General features: G+C 48.5%; 1 protein-coding gene across 6 annotated transcripts in view; it reads left to right on the top strand.

Annotated features, from left to right (window-relative positions):
• Positions 1-18,653, top strand: part of chb (chromosome bows) — a 230,035-nt gene that overhangs the window by 29,040 nt on the left and 182,342 nt on the right. For all 6 annotated transcript variants that reach the window (XM_065432085.2, XM_065432083.1, XM_065432088.1 and 3 more), the window contains exon 9: positions 1,855-1,931. In XM_065432085.2, the coding sequence (XP_065288157.1) occupies positions 1,855-1,931 (77 nt within the window). The remainder of the gene's footprint in view (positions 1-1,854; positions 1,932-18,653) is intronic.

The raw sequence follows: 18,653 nt of genomic DNA, 5'->3' as shown, positions 1-18,653 counted from the left end.
GGGTCCCGGCTCACTCGCAAGTGGAAGGCAACGCACTCGCCGACCACTATGCCTGAGAACTGTCAATCCGGGCTGAGGACGAGCCAGAGCTACCGCACCCTGTAACAAATTACAAAGACATCACCCAAATGTACAGAAGCGGCAGATGTAGGCTTCCCCGTCCGCATTCGCAACTCAGCCAAAGGCAGCAAACGATGGTGCGACGTACGCAAGCGGTGTCACTAGTGCATCCCGTGCTCTTGCACAAGATGTTCCCAACAGAGCATGACACTTCATGCCCGTTTTGCAGACGATCAGAAGGCACTGTGGCACACATCCTTGCAGAGTGCACTAAGCTCAAGAACCTCCCACCATCCCTACCCCCCACCCTTCCCAGCCCCAACCTCCCCGAGCGATGGCAGACCTTGTTGTCCAGCCCCGACCTACCAACCCAGCTCGCGCTGGCGGCAAGGGGCCAGGAACTGCTGGACGCATATGGGACCTGAGAAGAAGGTTCCACCCTGTCTGGTGCCAGCACGCACCAACCTTTACTAAGGGCTCAATAAAAGTTGATTCTCTCTCTCTCTCTCTCTCTCTCTCTGAGGATGATATTTTGGTACCTCTCAACTAGAGAATGCATTTTTTAGGTGTGAGCCATTACAATGTGCCACTGGGGAGTATTAAGAGTGTCAGAATAATGGTGCACAAAAGAGAACAGGAAAAACAGTGCTGAAATAGGGACGGAAACAGTGAAGAAAAGGGCTGTTTGTCTGTTTCTCTTTCTTCACTGTGTCCATGTTCATTTTGGTGATGTTTATTTGTGATTGAATGGCAGCGTGCCTAATGAGGGGTAGACAAACATTAAAACGCAGACACACAGGTGCTGAACTACAACTTGTAGTTCAGTGCCTGTGTATCTGTGTTTTAATGTGTGTGTATGTCTCATTAAGTATTCTGCTGTTCATTCAAGAACATCCAACCAACTAGCTTGCAGATTCCTCCTGAGCAAGTTTATTTGTGACGCTGCAGCTCTACCAGCCTGGCTAACTTGCCATATTAGAGAGCATTAGGTTAGGGGATGCAAGTGGCTTGAGTACACAAGTACTAGGGTCGACGGTAGTGCGCATGTGCAGTACCGTCGCCCCTAGTTCTTGTGTACGCGAGCCGCTTGTGTCCCCTAATCTAAAACTCTCTATTTATCAGAAGACTGTACAGAGTACTTTTGTCTTTAGGTGGCCATTCAAGTTTGTTGACTTCAGGCTTGCATATCCATTTGTGGCCTGAGGTCTACTTCATGGTGTGGCCCAGAAGATAATTTCAGAGGTAGTTGAAGAAAGACTCACTTGAGGCACTTTCTATGAAGCATGAGCTTGGAAAAAAATACTTTTGAACTGATGAGGTGTGCTGATTGATTTCTGAAACACGCATCTTTTGTTCTCACCTCAAGTTAGCTTGTTGGCGCAAACATCTCTATGTCATTGGGAATTTATTTCAAAATATTCAATAATCCATTAGCACGCTACAACAGTGCCTAGAATGTTGTTTTATTACTACCACATTGTCTTAGTTATATGGTTACTGAAACAGTAACAGATGTTAAGTGCTAAAAATGACGTGGACAGAAAGGAAGTACACATACCATCAAGGCTGATCATCGACCCTTGTCAGATACTACACTTGTGACTTGTGTCCATTATGTTTTGTATGCATTCAACACCTCCCAGCAGACTATGTGACTATGACTATGACTATGCCAATCATTGTTGTTTGCTGGTTGCTCTGTGTCTGCATGCGATAGCAGAATCGCTTTGTGCATGGTGGCAATCATCATGAAGTGGTGCCTCTTCTCGTTTTCTCTTCTTCCTTATGCACCAGGCTGCAAGCATTGTTCAACAAATTCGATGAAGTGAAGAGCTCTGGACAGCTTTTACCAACTGCAACACTTGACCTTGGTAAGTGGTGAAAATTCTAATTTTATTGGTGTTCTGTGCGGACTGGTGGACCTCCTTTGATGTATAGGCCACATTTGCCGAAGCCTGCACTTTAGGTGTCTCATCCTATGGCGATGACTAACATTCAGCTTGGCTTGCCTAGCACACAGCAAGATGGTGACGAAATTCTCACTGTTTGATTTTCCCTAGTACTTGGTTCCTGCCAGCTTTTATCACATTGACATTCCCTGGCTTGTCAATCATCGGAGTCTACCACAATTGCTTCATGACCTGCATTTGTTACTACTGTTGGGAAGGGCTATGCTGTGTGCCCAACTGTCATCCCGTGCAGCGGTGGATGACGGGATGTTCTGTCTCTTCTCATCCTTCACTGCAGATTCTATGAATGCTTGAAAACAACAGCTCCACAGCTCCTCAGCAACTTGTTTAAACAAGCAGTTCTATCTGTGACGGTCAATTAGCACAGTCTTTCCTCACACATGTTCCATATTTTTGCTAGGTTCTTTCTTTAGATATTTAGTGCACGCTGTAATTATCTATTGGTGAATGAAAACTACACTGAACCGCGGTTAACTCGAAGTTATAAAAACCGGAAATAATTTCGAGATAAGCGGAATTTTTAGGTAAGCAATATCATGAAAATAGAAACCCACTGGCTGCGCATAGACCGCATAGAGCCTTTGCAAAATACCGCTACTAATATTTTCGGTCACATTAGCCTGCATCGGCAGCATATGCCGGCGTCTACAGGCAGTGACATTACAGGCACTGTGCCAAGACAGCATCCTTGCCACGGAGTCAAGACTATTGATCCTAATGCAACTTTGAAGTCAGTCATCCCTGCATAACCATTTTCACCCATCCGAAAAGCTGACGCTCCTATTTTCTGCATCATAATGAATTCCGCACAATTCAACTTTGAATCCTGAAAGTACGTAAGAGCGTAATTGTCACGCCTTTAGCAGACGCCCACGAGTGACGCAGTATTTACGCCTCACTGTTGCGCTCGCATGAGGCGTCCTTATCAGGCTGGGATCTCGCTCAAACACTGTGAGCTCACATGTTGATATTTGGGCACAGAGTGTGGGCTGATAGCACCTGCTCAAAAGTGCCAATCATCTTGGCCAAGGTCCCGATTAATACGCTGTGACCACATCGATGCGTCACTGACAGCATCCTAAATGAGAGGGGACAAACAAACAAAACAAAAAATTAGAGACGCCCAGCTCGCTGCCGCCGCTTGAGGCCACAACAAAGTGGCAGCAAGCAGCCGAGTGAGTACGTGTGAGTGGCCATAGAGAGAGATAGAGAGGAATAAACTTTTTTTTAAATTAGAAAAAATGTTGATGCGTCTGAGAGGTGGTGCATAGTGGTGTCCTTAGGCCAGTACTACTCCATTGGCCGAGGCGACCGCATGGGCTCGAGCAATCAGCCAGCTTTGGTCTTTCAAGGTACTGCCAGTCAGCCGTGCCTCCTAGAACGCTCTGTTGTCGTTGGGAATGTGTGTGATGCCCGGTGGTTTTGGGCATTCCCATAGTCAGCGGTAGAGGGCTGGGGTAGCACCATCATATGGGCAAGTACTGGGGTGGGGAAGAAAATGTGTGCAGTGTATAGGTTAGGGTAGGAGCATGCTTGAAGTTGCCAGATAGAAAGTAAAAGTGGGGAGCGTGGTCCAGCGCGGTGTCTGACTTGGCTAGCAAGCTGCCGCCGGGCAAAAAGTGAGTGCAAGCAACGCTGCCGACGCTGCCTTGTTACCTTTTGTTGAAATATCGGTTACATTGGCACTCGAGGTGAATTCCCACCCTTGGTGTCGTCGTGATGTTTCGTATAAAGTCCAAGTGCAGTAACATCGCGGCCGCGCGCTGTATGCTGTAGGTGCAAGCGAAAGCTTGTGACGGTGAGCCGAGATGGGTAGTGGCTTTATGCGGCAGTGTCTTCTCGCACGCGCAAAGGAGAATGGTAGGAATGGTGCACGCCATCTTGTGTGCGCAATGGGGGGAGGGGGAGTCGTACGTGTGCTAGGAGTGCAAGGAGTGCGTGATGGTACAGGTTAGTGCGTATCTGTTCTACTCCAGCTGCAGCTCTAAGCACGGCTGCGCATGTCTCAGAGGTAATCTGCACTGGGTTCGAAGGCTAGCTGACCGGAGATAGCTGATGGCATCGTACGCGCTGTGTTCTCGCGTGCCTGGTTCACGTTGAAGCGAGGGGAATTCGCTCTTCGCACCAGCGTTCTGACAGCGAGTGTCCATAGTCACCGAGCGAGATGTATTTGTGTTTGCCTGTGCACACGTGACGGGCTTGTTAATTTAGTTAATAAGCGAATGTTTACACCAATTTATGCAGCTGATAAACAACTAAGTGTACTGTGTATATCTGTCTAATTATTTGCTATCGCAATCAATGCTTCGCCTGTCGGTCGAAACTGTAACTCTCTTTTTCTGGTATTTACGAAGTCGACATCATTTCGAGATGTCCGGAGTGCAGCGCCAAGGCTTTCTGAGGTAAGAGGTGGTGAGAAACACATGTCTTGGAACCACAGCCTGAATATGTATATATAAGTACGAGAAGAAAGGGGGTTAATCGAGGGGCCCAATTTTAATTAATCATATCATGAGAAGCCAACAAACAAAAATGCCAAGAAAAACATAGGCGAAATTACTTGTACTTAGTAATTGAATTAAAGAGATTATAAATTAATGGCAGTGAAAGTGGATGAAAAAACAACTTGCTGCAGGTAGGGAACGATCCCGTGTCTTTGCATTACGCGTGCAATGCTTTAACCAATTCAGCTGCGGAGGCACTATTGGGCCAATGACACATATTCAAGTTTAATCCGATAAGAGGTTACGGATGCTGCATGCATAGACAGTACGACCACTGTTGAATGTCACGTCTAAACGAAATTTTATTACGCGCGATCGTTGTTTAGCTGGAAAAGTCTCGCTTCCCGAGCAATGCCGCATGCTCTGTTAGGTTATGTCCACTGTGGATGGGATGAAAGTCATCGCATTTCTTGCCTCACTTTCATGTTTGATGCCGCACAATGGGACGATGTGAAGAATTAGAAAATTATTAGAAAAAATTGTAGAATATTCGCACACGCCTAGCTGATGCCTACATAGAGGTACTTTTCTTGCACAATGGACGATCACCTGATATGCGCTGAATAAGAAAGATAAAAATAAAATAAAAATAAAGACACTGCTGATCTTCTGTGGCAGAAGCCCCGTCATCTGAACACGTGCTGAAAAAGGCACAGCGTGTACGAGTTCATATCGCTCGCGATTCTGCATATCGCAAGTGACTGTATTTGCTTCTGAATTCGTTGCACAAGGGATTTGGTGCCAACGGGCACTGATCATCGTTATTTCCGTCGCCGCCCGTGTGTGGAACCTGTGGGCATGAAAATGTCGACATGAAAATAGGTCGCCTCAATCTCGTGGCGTCTTCCGCTGGCATCAGTCTATATACCCACTGGTGGCTGTACGAAATGGCTCGTTCTGGGCACTGGCCCCGCACCGCGCGCTCGAAGCGCCCGCGGTGCAGCGTTGACACAAGTCGAACACGTTGCATCTTTTCGTCGCGTGCAGCGCGCTCGTTATTTCAGACCGTCGCCAGTTGTAGACGGCCTTGCACAGCGTGTGTACTTGCAGGAACGAACGACCCTCTGCGGGAACGCTCCGGTGTGCACCTTACTGGCGTCGTGCCCGCTTTTGTCTGCCTTTCTTTTGGTAACGCTTATACCTGCGGCGATGATTCGTGAACGGGCTTCGTCCTTAGTTTCTTCTTCTTCTCTTTTCTGCCGTCCCCTGTCACTACTTTCCTCGGGAAGTGGTCGCCCAAGGGATAAGCTGGCGCGGAAGGCGCATTGGTGAATAGTCGTTTTGTGCGCGCCAGACGCGCTGGCGACACACTCGCTTGCTTGCACGTCGGCGTCGCCAACACTTCCGGGCGTCCGCCCGTCGGCGGCACCAGGCGCTCTTCCGATTTGCGGGTTGAAGCTTCCATACGGCTACGTAAGAGGATGCTTTAGCTCGGGCCTGACTCCGACGCGGCCTATTCAAATACATGTAAAACGCAAAAACGCTTTTCTGAGATAACCCCTGGACCAATTTTAATGAAATTTGTTGTATTTGAAAGAGGAAGGTAAATTCTAATGACTATTGGAAGCGGAATTTTGATTTAGGGCCTGAATTTTGTAGAAAAGACTTTCAAACATTCTAAAGTTTGAAAAAATAGAATCACGAAGTTTACAAGTTTGATAACTCTGCATGAAAAACAGATATTACAGTTCTCTAAACGGCATCCGTTAAATCATTGTTAGCGGAAAAATTTGACATGTCAACTTGCATCTTACGTGAATTCGTTACGTTGTATACAAGGGTTTTGCAAAAGCTGTGTTTCCATATTATTAAATTTTTTGAGATTCATTTGTGACATACCAATTTTGTCCGCTTTAGATGTACTATTAGGTGCAATTCACTGAATTGTGATATCATTTTCATTGCTGAGTTACAGAGTTCTAAGCTTGATAGTTTCGTTTTTTGAAAATTTGCGATTTTTTCCAACTTTTAGTAAAAAATTGAGGATCCAAACCAAAATTTGAAACGAACAGTCACGAGATTTTAAGCTTTTCTTTTAATTGCAACGAATTTTGTCAAATTCGGTGCAGTTGTTGTCGAGAAAAACGAGTTCACCTTTTACATGTATTTAGATAGGAGCACCCGAGCTAAAGCTTCCTCTTAACTGCGAGGAGGAGGAGGAGGAGGAGCCTTGGTCGGCCAGAAATCGCGCACAAGCGAAAGGCGGACGGCGGTGCCAGGTTTTGAGGTTCCCCGCTCGCGGTGACGTTGCGGATGTTCCGGTTGATGTGCGTCACGACGTTAGATGCAGTGCATGCACAGACGCCCGTGCACTGTGGCTGTCCCACAGTGGCTGTTCGCACTGTGGCTGTTCTATCCTGCACAGGATAGAACTCTCCATAAATGAATGATAGGATATATGTTGGAGGAAAATCGTGTAGACAGACGAGTCGTGTAGTCTGCTAGGCGCACTTGCTTGCCCGTTTTCACGTGGGGATTGTGGGAAGGACAGTATAACACACATGCGCGCGCATGTGTGTTAACACACGCACACGCACACACACACACGCACGCACGCACGCATGCACACACACACACACACGCACACACACGCGCGCGCGCACACACGCACACTCACACGCACGCACGCACGTTGCTACGTGCCTCTCTGGCTGCGCATGCTGGCTTTCGTGCACCGTGTGCGTAGGACGACTTGCGAGCCGATACAGGGCGCGGCAATTTGCTTTCGCTTTCGTTGCAGCCCGGCTTCATTAACGGGCCAAGAAACGCGCTCATTAGCTGCCGCGCCTCGCTGAACGCGGACGTCGCTATAGATATTCGCCTCCGCTTTCCGATTTGTCATCTATTATCCTCCTCGCACAAAACGCCCCCCCCCCCCCCCCCCTTCGGAGCTACGTGTTCAGTGTAACGCAGGTGGTGCATGCGAACGTTGTGTATCTCCGGGTGCGTACACGATAATTAGTGACTGCCGGTCGTCGTGGTGGTGGAGGCCCTAATCGCTCGCTTTGCTTCTCTCGATTAACGCCGCCGCCGCCCCCTTTCCAAGCTCTAAGGCGTTGCAGGTTTCACTTCCTCGTGCTCGTGCGTCGACTCTAGCGGCGCTCGATGCGTGGCTGTCAGCTGGCCGTATACGTGCCTGGCCAGTCCCGGTTCGTGAACAGCCCTATCCGTGCTATGTTTTAGGAGTGTCTGCGCCCGTCACGGCTTTACAGCTGCCGTTATCGGCGGGCCGCGGAGGGAACCAAAAACGGGCCGTGCAGGCACTATAGCGGGATATCCCGTTACGACTTCGGCAGCTTGTAGTGCCTGGTATATCGGTGTCATAAAAGGAACTTCATACGTAGGTGCCTCGGGCATGTAGGCGAGGATTGCAAGTTCAGCAAGAAAGGAAAAGTAGAAGGGCTCCGAGCGAGAACCGACTGCTTTGTCCCAGTGGCTCGCCCATTGTGAGCCACTAATCCATCGTGCACGGGAGCTTTATATTAGCGGTCAGTGGAAGAGCCCTTCTGGTTATCACTCCTAACTGAGCGACGTGACTGTTAATTTTCGCCCCGCGGAGCTGCACGGTGATATGAAGGGGAATAATAACTCAAATGCGGACTTGTCAAGCTGTTACTCTCTAATGATGGCGCCATGGCATCGCGTCGAGCGTGAACGAAAATCCCGTCTTATTTCATACGCCGTGGCTAAACGGCGGTAGCGTGTTGTGTCAGCATTTCCATACACGCGTATTCCATTCACGTCTGCTGCTCGGTCGATGCACGTATAGAATGCTTATACCGGGGCGTCGTCGCGTCGGTGAGTTTGCGTGCTCAGCGTGCGGTGCACGCGGAAAAAAACCCCTTGCCCGCTTTTTACTCGAGGCACTGCCGAGGGCAGTACACCTACCGGCGTTGTATCCGAGGAGGAAACACCGCATACACGGCCTTCTGCCAAGAGCTGGTTATATTTGTCTGCTGCGCAAACACATTTTTCACGTGAAGTTCACCGCGTAAGGCAAAACAACTGGGTTTGTTTTTGCCAGTGTACGGTGTGTAGTCCTTACGGTATCTTGTTAACTTATACAATGTTTCCCACGCCACACCAGGCAATGCACTGGCGGACGAGGACCGTGTGTGTATCGCAAAGTTGTTCTCGCGAAGGATGAGCGCCAGCCTGCTGCTGTCGCTGTCCATGAGCACAGCGCTAGAGGAATTGCCGAAGTATATAGTCTGCGGATTCATTTTCTTCTTATTTTTCTTCACGTGCCCTGTTGTATCAGGTTCAAGTTGTGATTTTTCACATTATACATATGGGCATCGGGGCGCTTCTTATTATACATGTGCTATTCTATTTCTGTACACATGGTTGCAGTTCGAACATACAAGGCCATATTTTGTAAATCCTGCAGCTTAACGATATAACCGCTATATTCACTCTAGTGTGTAGCATCGTCTTTTTAAGGTGTCGTTCTTGTCCCTGTCACCTTGACTGCACTTTTGCCCATGCGTCACGAACGTTCCCGCAGTCTTTCGCCGAGTAGCAGGAAGATTTTTTGTAAAATTTGTTTTCGTTCCCATTGTGCTCTATCGTGCTACAATTGTATGGAACTATCTTAAAAACAGCGCTACGAGAAAGAAATACACGCGTTCCCAAAACCACGACTTTATTACGCAGCCGTTGCTGGATTTTGAGTTAAATTGATGTCACCTTCAGGAGTTACCCAACTGGCACATCTCCTTCCGGACTGCGTCGGCGCATCGCGTACGAGAGAAGAAGAAGAAAAAAAATGAAGAAACAGCCAGAATTTCATTCTTAGAGTGCGTAAGAAGTAAAGCGGATTCGTGCCCTCAGTTGTGGCTTCTTTCTCCAGGAATAGCGCGTTTCCGCGGAGCTCCCCGGTTGTCGGTGGAGAGGCTATATAGCGCGAACGTGCCTTCAAGGTGTTTGTCGAGGCGGTCGGTGCCAAGAGTTGTTTGACGCCAACGAAAAAATGTGGACGAGGAGGCTGCAGGGTTGCGCCGGCGATAACGCCTTAAGGGTCCTGCAGTTTCGCTAGCTCGGCTGGCGTCGCACGCTGCTTGGCTGCGACTCGAGCTGACAGCGGCCAACTTCGCAGCGTGGTCAACGGCCACCGCCAAGGTTTCGCATTTCTCGCGCAGACCGTTCTTGCAGCGTCCTGTATCTAACCGCGTAGGCCCCGTCGAAGTGGTTCCGTCGCAGTAAGGCGTTTCTTGCAGCACGCTCGGTGGTTATATACCACAGCTAGATAATAGATGCTGGCGAAGCGCTTCACGCCAATCCGATTACGACCTGCGAGATCGGGCGTCGTGCTATCCGGTCTCGGAGGCCGCGATCCGATCCTCATGATTCCAGCGTACACATCTCCGTCAATGCGGATTATACTCCGTTTAAGAAATGTGGTGCATCGCTGTGGAAGCTACGCAAAAAGTTCGGTGACGAAAGTGTATCGCTCCGCGCGTTCCATCCATGCTTCGCCGCGCGCCAACGGCGTTCGCTCGTGCCGAGCGTGCACGTGAGGCTGCCTCGATGGACTGCCAATACCCCCCCCCCCCCTGCAAGAAAAGAAGAAAAAACGCAATGAAAAAGAAATTGATCTAAAAGAGCTGTATACCACAGTTGTTTGTTGCTGAGGATTAACACTTTCTTCATTCAATACTAAGCATATATAAAGAACAATTTCGCACAATTGCGATCAAGAACATCGAACTATTTCTAAAGGCGGACGTAGCCACTGCAAAAAGTCTCTTAGCCTTAGCCGTACCTGTGCGTTCGAATTAGTCAGTACGACGTTCTTGAAGTCGCGTGTAGGCTGTCTTTAGAAATTATAAACCACTCTGATTGCCCCTGGGCACACATATATGAGAATCCACAACGGACAAGGAACACGCGTCCCACGAAGCCCTTGTGCACATCGGACGTCCAGCCGTTTTGGAATTGTCATGGTATTTGAGCGCATTTTCTTTCCCAGCGCCATCTTCTCACGCAAGCCGAAATATAACGGTACAAAATACGTCAGAAAATATAAATGTGACATAGGACTGGGCGTCGACTTTCCGCATTCGCCACGCCATTGTTTGTGTGATTGTACACTGGCGGCGGATGCGCGGGCCCTATCTTGAAAGCGATCTGCGATGACAGAGTGCACAAGTGCTGATATGCTTCCTGTGCGCTGTGTTTTTGCCGCTTATCGCGTTGAAACGAGAGGCAGCACGAAGGTCAGTTCGCTCGCTGCTGCTGCCGCCTTTCTCACTCCAGCGTTTTGACAGCGAGTTTGTGTGGTCATCGAGTGAGATGTGTTCATGTTTTCTCCTGCGCGCGTGATACCATGCTTGTTAATGTAGTGAGTAAGCGAATGCTGGCAAGCTTATGCGTCCGATAAAACTACTATTCTTGCTTCGTATAGCTGTCCACTAATTTGCTATCGCAATCGATGCTTCGCCTTTCGGGCGAAACTGCGACTTTTCTTAAATATAAGCAAAGAATTAGGGGTGTGCGAGTATTCGAAGCTTTCTAGTAACGAAGCGAATATTGCCCTATTCGAAAATATGAATATTTAAAAAATAATTTTCGGATATTTCAAATCGCCGACTAACGTGAAGCAATCTCATTCAGGCGATCACAGTAGACGTAAAATACAATATGTTACGTAGTGGAGCATGCTGCCTCTCTCAGAGTGCCAGAATTTTACGGATTAGCTGTTTCAGTCGCACTCACCAATCAGTCCAGGGTATGCGAATAACCTGCTCATTTGCTGCTAATGCCCCATTTGTGCTTTTAATACTCGTAGCTCTTTATTGCGTGCCATGTAACCTAAATTTCCTAGCGTTGTGAATATAATAGGATGTGAAGGTAATTCCATATTGATGTTGAAAAGGGGTGTTCGTTATTTGAATCCTATTAGATATATGATTTGATCCGCTTCTGCCACTTGTCGATTCGTATTCGATTCTAAGCCCTAGAAGGAAACCCTTTCTTCAGAGTTCCCTGATTGCTTCCAGTAGTACACAGCAGCAGCACATGAAATCGTACCTTTGTTTCCAATTGGTTTATCTTATGCTCACCTAACTTTACAACCGGGATCTTTGATATGCAGCTTTTCTTTAAATTCTCCTGTTCATCGTGTATGCCACGTCAAGTCGACCCATGGATTCTAGGCGCCTCCGCGCTCTGTGTATCAAATCTGTCTGGTATATGCATCGCAGTACGATGAGACTCACTTTCTTTCCAAGTTCCGCACATGCCGCTGGCGTTAGGTGACGTCATTCGTTCGTGCATATGTTTCCTGCCAGCGTGCGCTCACAAAAAACCGCAGGGTGGTCTTTTGTGCACTGCTTGCAGCCAGATTCACATCTTGCGGCCTCGCTGTGCTGCTCGGAGGAACGAGTTTTTCTTGGCATGGTTATTGACACCGATGAGTGCGCGTGCCCTTGAACTCTTCCCGTAAGCTGCGTCTTCTTCGAGCGGAGCGACGGCGTGCATACCAGAAACGCGCCAGTCTTGCTCTCTCCCGAATGCATTGTCGGTGGTGTGCGTTCCGCTCTGGCATGGAGGAAGTGTAGCGTGGTAATATTCCGTAGCGCACCCGCTGTGTGCCGTTGTGTAACAGTGGAAGGAATTTCCTTGTCTGAGCAGTGCGGCGCCGATCGGCCAGTGATTTCGCCGCCGACTTCGGCTGTCGAGGCCGCAACAGCAGTAGCAGCAGCATTTCGAAGAGAGCGTTGCGCTCCCCGCATATGTGGAAATTCCTCGCAGCGTAAAAGATCCGGCGCAAACGAATTCTGCTGGAATGTAATCTCGTGGCCGGACGCTTGTATCCGGCGGCTCGGCTCCTTATCTCCCAGGGCGCCGATGGCTCGAGATGCGAACCGGAACGCTGCAGCGGACGATTCAGTGTAATGTATATCGAATAATGAGCATTGTGCTTTGGTGAAGCGCATGTGTGCGTACAAGCGCCCGGTGACGCTGATACCGCGCGGAGAGCTCGTGCTATTAGAGAGTCCCAGCCTGCCTGTAAACGTGTGCAGTTTGCGGAATGTTGAAACACGAGAGAGACAGATGGGCACATTAGTAACGTTGGTTGCTCCATCTTGTGACTGTACCGTCGACTAGAGCACACAGAGTGTTGACGAGGCGTACGCAGGCCATATGCTTGTGTAGTGGAATATAGTTCCGGGCGGAACTGTCTGATTAAGGGTAGGATCGGAGAGTTTTGTTCTTCGTGGTACAAGATACGTTAGAGCGATACGTGACATGTTAAGACCTTTGCGCATGCATGTCGTATACTGCGAATTCAGCAGCCGCTGAGAAGGCAACGTGGTGCGGATGAACACATTTGAAGGGTCATTCGGCCTTCTAAGGAATCATACAGCTTGCACAGTGCTGCAAGCGACTTGTGAGAAGGGGTATGTAGGACGTCACTCACAGAACTAAATTGCAGTGACTGTTTTTTACCTATCTGTTGGCACGAAGGTATTGACAGCAGTAATCTATATCGTATAGTGCTTTTCTCTTTTTCCTCTTCAGAATAGTTACGCAAAGGCGTTTCTAACGCCTTGTGGTTGAAGAAATGTGCGAAGAGAGGTGGAACGTTCTGCTGCTCCAAGAGAGAAGGAAAAAATTACGACTGAAGTTCTTCCACACCATCAATAATTCTAGGACTGGCGTAGACCGCGATAGGTACATTCTACGACTTCATTATGTATCCAGCCGTTTGTATCATGCGCACAAGGTACGCGAATACAAGAGCCGAACTGAACTGCTCAGAAATTCATTTTCCCCCCAAACGATCCGTGACTGGAATCACTACCGTCAGCCATTGTGCATATTACTGATAACGCCAGCTTCGCTGCGGCGCTTTGTATGTGTACACTCGCTTGTTTTGCATTCAGGGCTAATACTGCTCTGTTACCGTGTGAAGTGACTTTAAAGAGAACGGAAGAGATTAGTGCAATGCCGTAACTGTCTCTCACAGGAGGACACCTCAACAGCACTGCACGGGGAAAGGTGTATGGGGAGAAAAAGATAAAAAGAGAGGAAAGAAGGCGGCAAAAAAAAAAAAAAAAACAGTGCGTGGCTCAGAGCCGCGCTCTTAGTTGCGTCGCACTGCAGAAGTCAAGTAGTGCCGCAAGCGCACTCTTGACAGACGAGTGGGCTACAGGAAAAAGTAGCGCGTTGGTCGTGTCGCAAGGCAGCCCGAACGCCGATACGATAAACGCAAGTCCGTGCGCTCCACACTGAAAGCAGGACAGTGAAGTAGGAGGTGCCCGAGCGTCTCCACATCGGCACTGTTGCTGCACACGGGGCTGCCATTTCCCTGCAGCCTGTGTAGCCGTCATGTAGCATCCGACATGCAGGCGAGAGTGCGGCCCAGGGGAGGAGGCGAGGGGGCGTACCTGCCGCAACGCGCGGTATTTGCTGAAAATGCTGAAACATTTCTTGTATCCTGCTTCCATGTTCGTTACAATATGTATGTACGCATTCCCCCCCCCCCCCCCTTTCCTCTCTGTAATGCCACTTAGGCGCTGTAGGTAATATGAATAAAAAAATAAATGCGTGTCGCGAGAGGACGCCTGAATTCCGCACCCTGTGACATGGTGTACTGTGCACACTGTTCTGCCGTTACCTTTAGCGATACCGCCAGCTGCCCATGCGCTGTTGGGAATAACCAGGAGGTAACGGAATAACGCCACTGCTATGCTAAAATGATCTATTTAGCGGCACCTGATGTCACACTGTGGGCCAATCAAGGGCGCCTTGCCCGTGCTCCGCCGCATATTCTCCAGCCTTAACTGTTCTCTGTACTGAACGTGAGCCATTTTCAGTTGCTATTGTTCGAGACGCTCGCCGAGATCGTTGACATAACGCCCCTGGGTTTGGTAACGGAGTGGCGCTACGAATCTCTCTCTAGCTGCTGTATACGGTGTCGGTACACGTTCCTTTTTCTTGCGTCATGTTTCTTGCAAGTGTATCGCTGCTCTTTTGCCCTGTTTGTTCGGCTGCAAGCCTTGTGTACATTTCTTCGCGGAGTGAAGTGGTCCCGCTATAGCAGCCTGTCTTTTGGAAAACATGCTGTGAGCAGCCATGCGACGAACTGGCGTGCCAAGGGTCAAGGCGTGTTATATTTAGGTCATTGTTTCCGTGTCATCGAGAAGCGCCGGCTCCATGTCGGAGTTGACCTATTCATTTCCCTTTCTTTTCCTTTTCTCGTCCACACTTAGGCGCGCAAGACAAATGCGGGTCCTGTTTCAGCGGGTTTTATTCTGTAGGCAGAATACCGCAGGCGTCGTGCGGAGGTTGTGGGTTCGGCCCGCAGTAGCAGCAATTTTCTTTCGCTTTCAGTTGCCTCTTCCTTTACTAGACAGATTTAGCTTGTCGGCATGCGTAGTAGGCTACGGATTACCGGGTTAGTGAAAACGTAGACGTGAGCGGTCGCGTTGGTGGCGCCACCTTGTGGCACAGAGTCTTACGAGGAAAGCAAGTTATTGCGAGGTCTATAGTGCTGTGCTATGTTGTGCTACTATGCTACGCTTGCGTATGCTGTTTAGCTGCTGGTGTAAAGCGTCGACAGCAACGTAATCATTAACGTGCGTTTCTTTTTCTTCCTTTGACGAGAACGCACATCTAACAAAAACGTTCCGAACGCGTAGCTGTTGCAGCGTCACATGGTGGCCCGACGAGCGTTCCTACTGCCGTCCGCGTCTGCGGTAACCTGGTATTCAGTGAAGACTAATACGTACGTATCCATATGGACAAGCTAAAGCTTTCTGTTAATAATTTGAAGATTATCGCAAATTTAGCCCAGTGTTGTTTCTACATTTCAGTTAAAGAAAACTGCCAGCTTTTCCTGTGGGCGGAATGGCCGGTTTATATAGTTACACAAGAAACCGAGCCTCTCGGTTTGCCTAATACTTCTCGCTCATATAGTGCTTATGTTTCACATGCAGCTAGAGAGAAGAGGAAGAAGGCAGGCAGGCAGAGACGTTTAGGCGTGTCTACCAACCGGGAAAACCGGGAATTCTCGGGGAATTTGAGCAGTCTGGAAATACTCAGGGAAAACTCAGGGAACCTGTGCTTCTATCAGTGAAAATTAGTTGTAATTTTATTGAAAGGAAATGAAAATCGCGGTAATGCTGGCTCGAGTAACAGAAGAATCGTAACAAATGGTATATTACGCCGTGTCGCCGGCTGGAGGAGTTGCCAGTGTGCAGTTTACGACCGACTTTCCGGACAGCCGATTATTCGCACGGCTTCGCTGCTCCACCACGTGCCCCATAGAGTCAAATGTATAAGAACGTCTGAAATTTCGTACGCAAGAATGCTTCGGCGTCCGGTTTTCCTGACTTTTTGGCGGTGCCGCAGGCCCTAAACGGTAATAATCACAGCCACCACCGCCGCCATATTGATTACCTCGCCGCCTCGAACCGGCGCTCGCACGCAGATACGCTCGCAGCCGCAGCCACCACCGCGGCAACGCCCGGCCTAGCTGCTTCGACGTTCGCTATTAAGCTTCTCGCCGTTCGGTACCGTGTTTTTCGATGAAAGAATTCGCCGCTGTCAGCAATGGCACCGAATCCGCCTTTGTAGTCCACGCGATTGGCTTCGAAGCTCGGAAAGCACGACGCGTTGCATAATGCCGCTTTTTAAGTCAGCTTCGCCTCACTACAGCAACGTTACGTTGTGAAGCATACTTGAAAGTATTGCGGTGAAGCGTAACAGGCGTGAGAAGGGGCAATTGTCACAGGACACGGTATGTATTCCGTAATTGTACTCGCGTGCACCATCCATCTCCTGTCACAGTACGAGCACGAACATACCTAATAAGTGTACTCGCAGGCATTCGGAGCTTTTTCGGATGTGCCTGTGGCGATCTGAGCCCTTTTAGGGCAGTAAAAGACGTATTCATTTTTTTTTGCTTCAGACGTTTTCGCGGCCCCTAGGGAGTCCGAAAAAACAGACGTTGACTGTACAGTCGGCCAAGAGGATGCCTCAAATGGTCCGTTTGGACAAACGCGTGGCGGAAGGAGGACAAAAACGCAAAAGACCTACGAATTGAGGAGTGAACGGGAAAGGAAGTGTGCCGCCGCTTCTTTGAAGGCGCTTGAGCTCAAAAAAGCAAAGTCTTGGCTAACGCTGAGATGCAGATGTCCCTCATACAAACCAAAATAAGCTATTTAAAGCAGTGAAACGCTACAATAAGGCCTTGTGCATGGGCTAAGAGTATGTCAGGGCAGTTGAGGTTGAATTAACAGCTGTTGCGAGATAATCTCACTTGTGACAAAGATCGGGCCTCATACCAATGAGCTTGTTATCAGTTGATAGAAATAGCTTATATTCGAAAATATTTGCTTCTTTATGCATCTCATATTCGTATTTGAGGATGTTCGACTCCGCTTGCAATAGGTTTTACGATTTATTTCGAAAATATGTTATTTGCTGTGCATTTAACTAACCCACCCCTTCAGTTTTCTGTTGGAGTAAGATAAACAGTAATTCTTACTATTCAGACTTGATTAAGTCGTTTCTTTTTTATTGTTTAACATGCTTACTAGATAGTGACAGCATCGGACGACATGGCGTCAGCCTGTCTTGACATGAAGCAAAGTACTATGTCACACAGGGAATTATAATTTCGCAAAGGCACTCTGGGAAAACCTGGAAAGCCCGGGGAATTTGGAAATGTCAGCTTGGTAGACACCCTGCATTTACAATAATGGTATCCGGTTCGATATAGTACGTTGGGAGAGCGGGAAATAGTGGGTGTGAATGTGCGATTTCTGTAGTACCAGAGAAAATAACGATGCTGTCTTGTTATCGCCTTTAACAACATAACGATGTTGCCTTTTTAGCGCTGTCGAATTTTATTTGTTTGCTCCGACTTTCCTGTCATAAAGCCTTATTTCCTGTCAAGGTCTTATTGATAAGATCTCGCAGGGTTAATTGGTCTTTACTGCAGGCGGAAGGAGACAACGACGAAGTCGGGCAATAAAATGTCGAAAAACAACGAAGATATATAATAAGTGATTTATACGTTGTTCATTTCTGAAGTACCCGATGTAGCAGCGGACCTTACAGCCTTAAATAGGGCCCCCTGCATAGCAGGAACCAACCAGCGCGCAAGTTCCAGGGGGAAGGAGGGTCTTTAAGCAGGTGACACTGGCCCTCGGCGGGCCCCAGTGCAGATCGCCGGCTTCTCCGTGAAGGTGTTCCATCCAACCTCACGGTTGGAGCAATTCCGCATAGAAACGGCGCAGCACAGTGAGAGTCGACACTGGTTATAGGCTATAGTGTCGCCGTAAATATTATCGGATTTACTATTATCGGAAATATCGGATTTCTACATAGCTGGCGCTATGTAGAAACTGTGCGCTTTTTTTTTTATTTGCCGGACCTATACCACATGACACAGACATAGTTACGGACGACTGTATAACACCTAGTTTCATATGACTTCACAACCTGTGTTACGCCCGTCCATATGGAGGACCCAACAATCGGCATGCCACAAACTCCCGTCACTCGCGAATGAACTCGCGTAAACTATGCGGAACGCCGAGCGATGCCTGGATAGCCATGCAGCTAACTGAGAAATGTTTCGCATGCCATCGATCCTATAGTGCGTGGGATCTGCATATTTTATTTTCTCCAAGCATTATTGTGCTTTCGGCTATCCTATAATTTGATGTTCTTTTTCTCACTCGTATGCGTGTTCTACCCCTTCAGTCTGTTCCTCTTTTCCTAATATCCATCCGCACGCGCACACGCTATATATATATATATATATATATATATATATATATATATATATATATATATATATATATATAGAGAGAGAGAGAGAGAGAGAGAGAGAGAATATGGCGACAATTTACTTCCCCGTGCTGTGCTCTAACCACCAAGACGGCGCTCTTTTACCCTCATTTTGCCACTTAAAAAGTGCGTCAAGCGCATCACCACTAGGGAATCGTTTCGCACTTGTGAGTACAATTGGCGCTCTTGGGCCTTCGCTATACACTTGGCTAATTGCGCAAAGAGCGACCGCGCGCCGCCGCCTGCGCGGCTATAGGCCGCGGTCGTCGCTGTTCGATTTGACCGACTACAGAACTGTCTGCCGTCTGTC

The sequence above is a fragment of the Dermacentor albipictus genome, chromosome 4 (genome assembly GCF_038994185.2).
Source record: "Dermacentor albipictus isolate Rhodes 1998 colony chromosome 4, USDA_Dalb.pri_finalv2, whole genome shotgun sequence".
Lineage (NCBI taxonomy): Eukaryota > Metazoa > Arthropoda > Arachnida > Ixodida > Ixodidae > Dermacentor > Dermacentor albipictus.
Note: the sequence above shows the minus strand (reverse complement) of the source record. Positions and strands in the feature narration are given on the sequence as shown.